General features: G+C 50.7%; 1 protein-coding gene across 1 annotated transcript in view; it reads left to right on the forward strand.

The window, feature by feature from the left end:
• Positions 1-12,500, forward strand: part of myo15ab (myosin XVAb) — a gene marked incomplete at both ends in the record, with an annotated part of 175,943 nt that overhangs the window by 159,733 nt on the left and 3,710 nt on the right. Inside the window, 7 exons of the mRNA XM_080523006.1 lie at positions 2,043-2,125; positions 2,642-2,772; positions 3,137-3,231; positions 8,152-8,229; positions 8,819-8,915; positions 9,291-9,451; positions 12,028-12,161. Coding sequence (XP_080379132.1) covers positions 2,043-2,125; positions 2,642-2,772; positions 3,137-3,231; positions 8,152-8,229; positions 8,819-8,915; positions 9,291-9,451; positions 12,028-12,161 — 779 coding nt within the window. The remainder of the gene's footprint in view (positions 1-2,042; positions 2,126-2,641; positions 2,773-3,136; positions 3,232-8,151; positions 8,230-8,818; positions 8,916-9,290; positions 9,452-12,027; positions 12,162-12,500) is intronic.

Raw genomic sequence — 12,500 nt, forward strand, 5'->3', positions numbered from 1 at the left:
TGTCTGTCTTCATGTGTGTCTGTGTCTGCGTGTGTGTCTGCGTCTGTCTGTGTGTCTGTGTGCAGGTGTGTCTGTGTGTCTGTGTGCAGGTGTGTCTGTGTGTCTGTGTGCAGGTGTGTGTGCAGGTGTGTGATGTGTGTGTGTGCAGGTGTGTGACGTGTGTGTGTGCAGGTGTGTGATGTGTGTGTGTGTGTGTGTGTGTGTGTGTGTGCAGGTGTGTGATGTGTGTGTGTGTGTGTGTATGTGTGTGTGCAGGTGTGTGATGTGTGTGTGTGCAGGTGTGTGATGTGCGTGTGTGAGCAGGTGTGTGATGTGTGTGTGTGCAGGTGTGTGATGTGTGTGTGTGCAGGTGTGTGATGTGTGTGTGTGCAGGTGCGTGATGTGTGTGTGTGCAGGTGTGTGATGTGTGTATGTGTGTGTGCAGGTGTGTGATGTGTGTGTGTGCAGGTGTGTCTGTGTGCAGGTGTGTCTGTGTGCAGGTGTGTCTGTGTGTCTGTGTGCAGGTGTGTGTGCAGGTGTGTGTGCAGGTGTGTGATGTGTGTGTGTGTGTGCAGGTGTGTCTGTGTGTCTGTGTGCAGGTGGGTCTGTGTGTCTGCGTGTGTGTGTGTCTGCGTCTGTCTGTGTGTCTGTGTCTGCGTGTGTGTCTGCGTCTGTCTGTGTGTCTGTGTCTGCGTGTGTGTCTGCGTCTGTCTGTGTGTCTGTGTGCAGGTGGGTCTGTGTGTCTGCGTGTGTGTGTGTCTGCGTCTGTCTGTGTGTCTGTGTCTGCGTGTGTGTCTGCGTCTGTCTGTGTGTCTGTGTCTGCGTGTGTGTCTGCGTCTGTCTGTGTGTCTGTGTGCAGGTGTGTCTGTGTGTCTGCGTGTGTGTGTGTCTGTCTGCATGTGTGTCTGTGTCTGCGTGTGTGTCTGCGTCTGTCTGTGTGTCTGTGTGCAGGTGTGTCTGTGTGTCTGTGTGCAGGTGTGTGTGCAGGTGTGTGTGCAGGTGTGTGATGTGTGTGACGTGTGTGTGTGCAGGTGTGTGATGTGTGTGTGTGTGTGTGTGTGTGCAGGTGTGTGATGTGTGTGTGTGTGTGTGTGCAGGTGTGTGATGTGTGTGTGCAGGTGTGTGATGTGTGTGTGTAAGCAGGTGTGTGATGTGTGTGTGTGCAGGTGTGTGATGTGTGTGTGTGCAGGTGTGTGATGTGTGTGTGTGTGTGTGCAGGTGTGTGATGTGTGTGTGCAGGTGTGTGATGTGTGTGTGTATGTGTGTGTGCAGGTGTGTGTGCAGGTGGGGCTGTGTGTCTGCGTGTGTGTGTGTCTGTCTGCATGTGTGTCTGTGTCTGCGTGTGTGTCTGTGTGCAGGTGTGTCTGTGTGTCTGTCTGTCTGTGTGCAGGTGTGTCTGTGTGTCTGTCTGTCTGTGTGCAGGTGTGTGTGCAAGTGTGTGTGCAGGTGTGTGACGTGTGTGTGTGCAGGTGTGTGATGTGTGTGTGTGTGTGTGTGTGTGTGTGTGTGTGTGTGTGTGTGCAGGTGTGTGATGTGTGTGTGTGATGTGTGTGTGTGCAGGTGTGTGATGTGTGTGTGTGAGCAGGTGTGTGATGTGTGTGTGTGCAGGTGTGTAATGTGTGTGTGTGCAGGTGTGTGATGTGTGTGTGTGCAGGTGTGTGATGTGTGTGTGTGTGTGTGTATGTGTGTGTGTGTGTGTGTGTGTGTGTGTGTGCAGGTGTGTGATGTGTGTGTGTGTGTGTGTGTGTGTGTGTGTGTGTGTGTGTGCAGGTGTGTGATGTGTGTGTGTGTGTGCAGGTGTGTGATGTGTGTGTGTGTGTGTGTGTGTGTGTGTGCAGGTGTGTGATGTGTGTGTGCAGGTGTGTGATGTGTGTGTGTGCAGGTGTGTGATGTGTGTGTGTGTGTGTGCAGGTATGTGATGTGTGTGTGTGTGCAGGTGTGTGATGTGTGTGTGTGTGTGAGCAGGTGTGTGATGTGTGTGTGTGCAGGTGTGTGATGTGTGTGTGTGCATGTGTGTGATGTGTGTGTGTGCAGGTGTGTGATGTGTGTGTGTCTCTCCTCAGCTGATAGGAGAGTTTGGTCTGATGAAGGATGAAGCGTACTGCCAAGTCCTCAAGCAGATCACCTCCAACACCAGCTCCAAACCGTAGGCCCCGCCCCTCCCCCCGCCTCCCTCCCCCACCTTCCTCCCCCCGCCTCCCCTCCCCCGCCTCCCTCCCCCCGCCTCCCCTTCTTTTAAATCTCTTCCTAAAACACTTTGTTTTGAGACTAGCCTTTTATTGATGTTGCCCTTATTCTTTCTACTGTGTCGTGTTTGACTGTTTTCTAGTTTATATTTTGGGTCTTAATTTGCATATCTGTTTCATCTGCACATTTGTAAAGCCCTTTGTAACACTGTTTTAAAAAGTTGCTATATGAATAAAGTTCATTTTTATTATTATCCCTACCTCTGAAACATGGCCCCCTAACCTCGAACCCTCGAACCCTCGACCTCCAAACCATAAGACACCTTAGAACCACACTTGAACCACCACCCCTAACCATGCTGTGTGTATAAGATGTGTGTGTATGTGTGCGTGTATAAGATGTGTGTGTATGTGTGCGTGTAGAAGATGTGTGTGTATGTGTGTGTGTATAAGATGTGTGTCTGTGTGTTCCGTAGTGACAGTTGCCAGCGGGGATGGAGGTTGCTGTACATCCTGACTGCCTTCCACCGCTGCTCCGAGGTGCTGAAGCCCTTCCTGCTAAAGTTCCTCCAGGACGCCTGCAGGAGCCCGGGGGTGATGTTCCAGGGTACACACACACACACACACACACACACATACAACCACACACACACACACACACACACACACACACACATACAACCACACACACACACACACACACACCACACACACACACACACACACACACACACACACACATACACATTGTGTCTGAGGCTGGGTTGTGATTGGAGGAGATTGTGATGAGGCTGGGTTGTGATTGGAGGAGGTTGTGTCTGAGGCTGGGTTGTGATTGGAGGAGGTTGTGTCTGAGGCTGGGTTGTGATTGGAGGAGGTTGTGATGAGGCTGGGTTGTGATTGGAGGAGGTTGTGATGAGGCTGGGTTGTGATTGGAGGAGGTTGTGATGAGGCTGGGTTGTGATTGGCAGGGATAGCCAAGGCGTGTGAGCAGAACCTGAGGAAGACGTTCCAGTATGGAGGACGCACCGCCGCCCCCAGCAGCATGGAGCTGAAGGCCATGGTGGTCAGTCCTGATCCTCCCTCCTCCTCCTCCTCCTCCTTCTCCTCCTCCTCCTCCTCCTCCTCCTCCTTCTACTTCTCCTCCTCCTCCTTCTCCTTCTACTCCTCCTCCTCCTCCATGCCTGTAGAACAGTCTCCTCCTCCTCCTCCTCCTTCTACTCCTCCTCCTCCTCCTCCTTCTACTCCTCCTCCTCCTCCTCCTTCTCCTCCTCCTTCTACTCCTCCTCCTCCTCCTCCTTCTACTCCTCCTCCTCCTCCTCCTCCTCCTCCTCCTTCTCCTCCTCCTCCTCCTCCTCCTTCTACTCCTCCTCCTTCTCCTTCTACTCCTCCTATTCAATTCATAATAATTATAATATTCAAGATGGCGGCTCGTTCACACGCGAGGCTGGGAGAGCTCCCGACGTTGGTGCTTTTTAGCGTTTTAAAGTACATTTGTATGTACATTTTTATTTCAGTACTTATAGGGAACTGTTGTGTAAATAGTACCTACAGCAGACTAGACTTACTAGAAGTTGGTGCGCAAAACGAGAAGACAGTAACAGCGGAGTTCCTGAAACAACAAAGGATCCCTCACGATATCGCCCGACCTCCGGGAGAAAAATGGTACACAGTCCCGACCCTGAGACGCAAACGACGGCGTAGGGACCGCAAGCAACGACGGGGCTGCAGAGGAGGCCTGCTAGCTAAGCTGAGGAAGTGCCTGGACAAGCCAGCTTTGCCGAGTATATTCCTCTCTAACGTAAGATCCCTAGCTAACAAGATGGACGAACTGAGACTGCAGGTGGCTACCAACAACACCGTGGGGGATAGCTGTGTGATTATTCTCACAGAAACCTGGCTCAGCGCTTCCATTATTGACTCTGCTGTCTCGTTGCAAGGCCGCTCTCTTCACCGAGCGGACAGGACATTGCTTAGCGAGAAAACTCGCGGGGGCGGCTTGGTCATATCTACGAAGGACAGCTGGTGCTTAAACACAAAAACTGTAAGTAGCCACTGCTCCCCAGACCTGGAATACTTGACTGTTAAATGCCGACCCACATACCTCCCGAGGGAATTCAACGCAGTGTACATAACAGCTGTATACATCGCACCAAGCGCGGGTGCTAGCTTAGCATTAGCCCGGCTACATGACGTCATCAGTGGTGGACAGAGTACAGATCCCCAGGCAGTACACATAATAGCTGGAGACTTTAATCATGCTGACCTGAAGGTAGTACTACCCAAGTTTTATCAGCATGTTAAATGTGCAACAAGAGGAGATAACACACTGGACAAGGTATACACCAACATCAAGCTTGCCTACAAAGCCAGACCGCTAGCTCATCTAGGCATGTCTGACCACGTGTCCATCCTCCTGATCCCAGCCTACACTCCCATGAGGAAAAGTGCCCCCATCACCACTAAGACTGTCAGAACCTGGCCAGCAGGGTCCGCTCCACTGCAGATCTGCCTAAATGACACCTCATGGCAGGAATATGAGCATGAGGACCTGGAACAGTTCACGTCGTCGGTTCTGAACCACATAGTGAACTGCACCAATTCAGCCACCGTGGACAAACGTGTCCGGGTCTACCCCAACACGAAGCCATGGATGACTGAGAAGGTCCGACAACTGCTCAAGGAGAGGAACAATGCTTTCTCAGCGAAGGACACACTGCTGTACATCACCACCAGGGCTAACCTAAACCGCGGCATCCGGGAGGCCAAGACAGACCACAGAGAGAAGATTGAGGAATGCTTCCTGAGCAACGACTCCAGGCGGGTGTGGCAGGGGGTTCAGCACATGACAAACTTCAGAGCCAACAGGCTCACAGCCGCTGAGGGCGACCCCCTGCTGGCGGAAGAGCTGAACTCCTTCTACGCCCGGTTCGACGAGGGGCGAACGGAGGTAACCACAACACAAACATAACTCTCTCCAGCTCTCAGCAGCCTCACCCTCACAGAGCATGAAGTGAGACGCGTGCTGAAGGCGGTGGACCCCAGAAAAGCCTCAGGGCCGGACGGCGTCCTGGGACGGGTGCTGAGGGACTGCGCCGACCAGCTGGCCGGGGTTTTCACCAACATCTTCAACCAGTCCCTGTCCCAGGCCACCATCCCACCCTGCCTGAAAACCTCAACAATCATCCCAGTCCCGAAGAAAAGCACGGTGAGCTGCCTAAACGACTACCGCCCGGTGGCACTCACACCAATCATCATGAAGTGCTTCGAGAAACTGGTCCGGGCCCACATAGTCACATGCCTCCCGCCCAACCTGGATCCATACCAGTTCGCCTACAGAGCCCACAGGTCCACAGAGGACGCCATCGCGACGACTCTCCACTCCACTCTATCCCACCTGGAGAGGGGGAACAGCTACGCGAGACTGCTCTTTGTGGACTTCAGCTCTGCTTTCAACACTATCCTTCCAGACAGGCTAGTGACCAAACTACTAGACCTGGGACTATCACACTCCATCTGCGCATGGATCAAGGACTTCCTGTCTGACCGCCCCCAGAGAGTGCGGGTGGGCTCCCACACCTCCACAGCCCTCAGACTCAGCACTGGGTCCCCCCAGGGCTGCGAGCTGAGCCCCATCCTCTACAACCTCTACACCTACGACTTCACCCCCGTCCACCCCAGCAACTCCATCATAAAGTTTGCAGACGACACCACCGTGGTGGGCTGCATCTCGGGGGGGGACGAGGCGGCGTACAGGGATGAGGTGGAGCAGCTGGGCAAGCTGTGCAAGGTTAACAACCTGCTGCTAAACCAGCTAAAGACCCAGGAAATCATCGTGGACTTCAGGAGGAAAAAATCTGAGGTCCAGCCCCTGCTCGTCGATGGAGGAAGCGTGGAGAGAGTCTCAACTCTCCGATTCCTGGGGGTGCACATACAGGATAACTTGTCCTGGAGGAACAACACAGCAGCCATCATCAAGAAGGCACAACAGCGGCTCTACCTCCTGAGAGTCCTCAGGAAATACCACCTCAAACAGCCGCAGAGAGGAAAGCGCTACAGAGAGTCGTGAGATCGGCCCAGAAGATCATCGGCGCCCCTCTCCCCTCTCTGGAAGAGCTGTACAACACACGCTGCCTCAGGAAGGCCTCCAAGATCTCCAGGGACCCATCCCACCCTGGGAACGAACACTTTGTCCGGCTGCCCTCAGGCAGGCGGTTCAGGACCATGTCCGCAAGGACAAATAGACTGAAGCTCAGCTTCTACCCTAGGGCCATTCAGGCCCTGAACACAGCAAAGACCTAGGTCCTAGGCCCTGGACAATCTAGACAATTTGATGGCAGCTACTAGATTGTTATCACAAGTGCAATATTGAAATACAACTGTGAACATTTCAAACCTGCAAACTTTCACTTTAAATGAATGTGCAATAAGACTATGTGCAATAATACTATGTGCAATATGACAACCCTTGTGTAAGGTTCAGAGATAGGAAATGTTAGGATATTTATAGCATAGCATAGAGTACAGCACAGTGTTTTATTTGTATAGTATAGTAGTATAGTATAGTGGATAGTGTATATAGCCTTTATTTATGTAAACCAGCTCTTTTCCCTCCTTGTTTTTAGTTTTTTTTTTATTTTTCCAAGCACCAGGGGAGCCCCCCCTCCTAAATGTCATTGTATGGTACCTGTAGGTGCCAGGTATGGGTTGTATTGTTGTCTGTTGTTGTTTGGTTGGATTGTTGGTCACATGCAGGGATTCGAATCACATGGTGTTGGTGGTACGTCAGTATTACGTCAGTAGTAGTAGTGAAATCAGCTGTTCACCTGTTGGATTTGTGAATGGATGGAGAGGGGGTGAGTGGGGAAGTCCTACTTTTGCTGACCGCTTTGACACCGCTGTAATAAGTCACTGTTTAATTCTCTTGGGACGCTGTTTTAATGTTTTGTGATACCGTTTCACCGTTTGTTTTTATCTACAATAAATATACAAAACGTACTTTCGGAACAGTGATTCATTGACAGCCAGCGCGTCGGGCAGGTATTTTTCCCCTACTTAGCCTCTCGGCGACAAAGTTTGTTTTTGATAGTCGCCTTACAGTACCTGTACTGTATTAATGACAATAAAGACCATTCATTCATTCATTCATTCATCCTCCTCCTCCATGCCTGTAGAACAGTCTCCTCCTCCTCCTCCTTCTACTCCTCCTCCTCCTCCTCCTTCTACTCCTCCTCCTCCTCCTCCTCCTTCTACTCCTCCTCCTCCTCCTCCTTCTACTCCTCCTCCTCCTCCTCCTCCCTACCTCCTCCTCCCCCTCCCCCTCCTCCTCCTCCTCCTCCCTACCTCCTCCTTCTCCTCCTCCTTCTACTTCTCCTCCTCCTCCTCCTTCTACTCCTCCTCCTCCTCCTCCCTACCTCCTCATCCTCCTCCTCCTCCTCCCCCTCCCCCTCCTCCTCCTCCTCCTCCTCCTCCCTACCTCCTCCTCCTCCTTCTCCTCCTCCCTACCTCCTCCTCCTCCTCCACTTCCTCCTCCTTCTCCCTACCTCCTCCTCCTCCTACACCTCCCTACCTCCTCCGCCTCCTACACCTCCCTACCTCCTCCTCCTCCTTCTCCCTACCTCCTCCTCCTCCCTACCTCCTCCTCCTCCTCTTCCTCCTCCTTCTCCCTACCTCCTCCTCCTCCTCCTCCTACACCTCCCTACCTCCTCCTCCTACACCTCCCTACCTCCTCCGCCTCCTACACCTCCCTACCTCCTCCTCCTCCTTCTCCCTACCTCCTCCTCCCTACCTCCTCCTCCTACACCTCCCTACCTCCTCCTCTTCCTCCTCCTCCTTCTCCCTACCTCCTCCCTCCTCCTCCTCCTCCCTACCTCCTCTGCCTCCTACACCTCCCTACCTCCTCCTCCTCCACCACCACCACCACCTGCTCCTCCACCCTCCTCCTCCTCCCCCCTCCTCCTCTAACCTCATTCCTGGTTGTCCCCAGGCTGGGCGGAGCTCTAAGCGACAGCTGTTTCTGTTCCCTGGAGGCATCGAGCGTCACCTCAAAATCAAGACCTGTTCAGTGAGTGTTTGTGTTTGTGTCAGTGCGTGTGCGTGCACACGTGCATACGCGTGTGTCCCCGGAAAGTGTGTGTGTAACCAAAACCTGCTTTTGCCACCGCTTATATATCAAAACCTATCATCATCCTACGGTCATGGTCGTTGTTTGACTGCCGGTCGACCACAGTAAGAAAACAACCCTATGTTGTACTGTAAGGCCCTCTTTACAATGCTAAGCTGCTATTTACACACAACCACCACTAGTTGACCGCTTGTAAATTAGCCTGCTTCCTACACAGATAAACGGCAAAATAGCTTCATACTAGCTTATCCTGATGTGATTTTGATGTATGTAATGTAAATGTAAGGATACTGGGGTGGTAGAACGCTCATATCTAGGAAAGGTCATGAAAGGAGGGTCCTGAAATTTGATCGAGTGCAAAGATAGAACATTTCTTTCTACTCACATGGCTGATTAAGTGCTAATATGGGATCACTGAGTGTGGGGGAGCATGCAGCGTCTGGCCTGTAGGGGAGCTGTCACAGTCTGCAGCATGCAGCCCAGACGCTGCAGCATGCGCCCCACACTGACATGTGTCCCTGGTTGGCAGGTGGCCCTGGAGGTGATCGAGGAGCTGTGTTATGAGATGGCTCTGCACAGGCTGGAGGCCATGGAGGAGTACACCATCTTCCTGGTGACCAACAGAGGTGGGAGGAGTCAGACACCAGCGCACACACACACACACACGCGCGCACACACACACACACACACACACACACACACACACACACACACACACACACACAACATACACACACGCACACACACACACACACACACACACCACACACTTGTTTACCCTCCAACGTTATCGTCATATGCGTGTGTGTGTGTGTGTGTGTGTGTGTGTGTGTGTGTGTGTGTGTGTGTGTGCGCGTGTGGGTGCGCGCGTGTGGGTGTGTGTGCGCGTGTGTGTGCGTGCATGTGTTTGTGTGTGTGTGCGCACGTGTGGATGCGTGTGTGAGTGTGTGTGTGCGTGCGTGTGTGTGTGTGTGTGTGTGTGTGTGTGTGTGTGTGCGCAGGTCAGAATGTCCGTCCGCTCAACAAGCGGGAGTACATCCTGGATATCGCCACGGAGGCGGAGCCTGCAGACACCAACTACAGCCTGTGGTTCCGCAGGGTCATCTGGACCCAGCCCCTCAAGTTCGACAACGAACTCTGTGTCACCATGCATTATAACCAGGTATTATAACCAGGTATTATAACCAGGTATTATAACCAGGTGTTATAACCAGGTATTATAACAACTAACTCTCTTATGATGCATTATAACCAGGTATTATAACCAGGTATTATAACCAGGTATTATAACCAGGTATTATAACCAGGTGTTATAACCAGGTATTATAACCAGGTATTATAACCAGGTGTTATAACCAGGTATTATAACAACTAACTCTCTTATGATGCATTATAACCAGGTATTATAACCAGGTGTTATAACCAGGTATTATAACCAAGTATTATAACAACTAACTCTCGTATGATGCATTATAACCAGGTATTATAACCAGGTGTTATAACCAGGTATTATAACCAGGTATTATAACCAGGTATTATAACAACTAACTATCTTATGATGCATTATAACTAGGTGTTATAACCAGGTATTATAACAACTAGCTGGATTATGATGCATTATTACCAGGTATTATAAACATTAGCTGGATTATGATGCATTATAACCAGGTATTATAACAGGGTATTATAACCACTAGCTGGATTATGATGCATTATTACCAGGTATTATAACAGGGTATTATAACCACCAACTGGATTATGATGCATTATAACCAGGGACCGGTTGCATAACGATAGATTAAGACTGGTCTAAACCTTAGACTAGTCTTATATTCTCAGGTTAGACCAGTCTAATTAAGACTGCCTGTTGCATAAAAAATAAGACTGACTTATTTTGAGGTTAGAAAGTTAGCCACCTTCCCCCCTGGCTAAGCTTGACTTAATAGCTGTGTTGCTATGGCAACGAGTCAGGGCTAGTAGGTAGCTAACACTGTAACTCCAGCGTGGTAAACTACTTCACTGGTTAAAACTGCTAAGCAGTATACTTTTTTCCACATTATATTCCTCTAATATACATATGTTTTCAGCAGATTTAAGTGGAATTTATTTCTCATATCTCCGCCGCTAGGTGTATCTGGGTGTAGTTAGGTGTAGCTGGGTGTAGCTGGGTGTAGCTAGGTGTAGCTAGGTGTAGCTGGGTGTAGTTAGGTGTAGTTAGGTGTAGCTGGGTGTAGCTGGGTGTAGTTAGGTGTAGTTAGGTGTAGCTGGGTGTAGCTGGGTGTAGCTGGGTGTAGCTGGGTGTAGCTGGGTGTAGCTAGGTGTAGCTGGGTGTAGCTGGGTGTAGCTGGGTGTAGCTGGGTGTAGCTAGGTGTAGCTGGGTGTAGCTAGGTGTAGCTAGGTGTAGCTAGGTGTAGCTGGGTGTAGCTGGGTGTAGCTAGGTGTAGCTGGGTGTAGCTGGGTGTAGCTAGGTGTAGCTGGGTGTAGCTGGGTGTAGTTAGGTGTAGCTGGGTGTAGCTGGGTGTAGCTAGGTGTAGCTGGGTGTAGTTAGGTGTAGTTAGGTGTAGCTGGGTATAGCTGGGTGTAGCTGGGTGTAGCTAGGTGTAGCTGGGTGTAGCTAGGTGTAGCTGGGTGTAGTTAGGTGTAGTTAGGTGTAGCTGGGTGTAGCTGGGTGTAGCTAGGTGTAGCTTAGGTGTAGTTATGTGTAGCTGGGTGTAGCTGGGTGTAGCTGGGTGTAGCTGGGTGTAGCTAGGTGTAGCTGGGTGTAGCTGGGTGTAGCTAGGTGTAGCTGGGTGTAGCTGGGTGTAGCTGGGTGTAGCTAGGTGTAGCTGGGTGTAGCTGGGTGTAGCTAGGTGTAGCTGGGTGTAGCTAGGTGTAGCTGGGTGTAGCTAGGTGTAGCTGTGTGTAGCTAGGTGAAGCTGGGTGTAGCTAGGTGTAGCTAGGTGTAGCTGGGTGTAGCTGGGTGTAGCTAGGTGTAGCTGGGTGTAGCTAGGTTACTAACTGGCTTATGATGCATTATATTCAGACATTTTAACCACTAACTCTCTTATGATGCATTATAACCAGGTATTATAACCATGTATTATAACCATGTAGTGTATAACCATATATTATAACCAGGTATTATCACCAGGTATTATAACCAGGTATTATCACCAGGTATTATCACCAGGTATTATCACCAGGTATTATCACCAGGTATTATAACCAGGTATTATCACCAGGTATTATCACCAAGTATTATAACCAGGTATTATCACCAGGTATTATAACCAAGTATTATAACCAGGTATTATAACCAGGTATTATCACCAAGTATTATAACCAGGTATTATAACCACCAGGTATTATCACCAGGTATTATAACCTCTAGCTGGATTATGATGCATTATAACCAGGTGGAACCAAAGGTGTTTATCATTATACATTAAGACCAGGTTTAACTACTAAACACTGCGTGTGTGTGTGTGTGTGTGTGTGTGTGTGTGTGTGTGTGTGTGTGTGTGTGATGTGTGTGTGTGTGTGTGTGTGTGTGTGTGTGTGTGTGTGTGTGTCTGTGTGGTGTGTGTGTGTGTGTGTGTGTGTGTGTGTGTGTGTGTGTGTGTGTGTGTGTGTGTCTGTGTGGTGTGTGTGTGTGTGGTGTCTGTGTGGTGTGTGTGTGTGTGTGTGTGTGTGTGTGTGTGTGTGTGTGTGTGTGTGTGTGTGTGGTGTGTGTGTGTGTGTGTGTGTGTGTGTGTGTAGGTGTTGCCTGACTACCGTAAGGGACTGATGAACGTGCTGCCCAGGGGGAAGGTCAGTGAACAGCAGTTCCACCAGATCTCGAAGCTGGCGGCGCTGCAACACAGAGCCAAGGACATCATCTTCATCCCCAGCATGTAAGAACACACACACACACACACACACACACAGCACAGATACACTACACGCACACGCACACGGAACAGCACATGTACACTACACACACACACACACACACACATACACACACAGACACACACACACGTGCGCATACACACACACCTGACGCTGACCAGAAATGATCTAAGAACAGGAAATGCCTGGAGAGCAGGGGTTTACAAAGTCCAAGACAGTGAGCCTCCCCTAAGAGGACTGGGACATACACGCACCCCCCCCCCCCTCCTCCACAGCAAGACTGAATCACAAGCACCCCCCCCTCCTCCACAGCAAGACTGAATCACACGCACCCCCCCCCC

The sequence above is a fragment of the Nansenia antarctica genome (genome assembly GCF_963989245.1).
Source record: "Nansenia antarctica genome assembly, chromosome: 2".
NCBI classification, from domain to species: Eukaryota; Metazoa; Chordata; class Actinopteri; order Argentiniformes; family Microstomatidae; genus Nansenia; species Nansenia antarctica.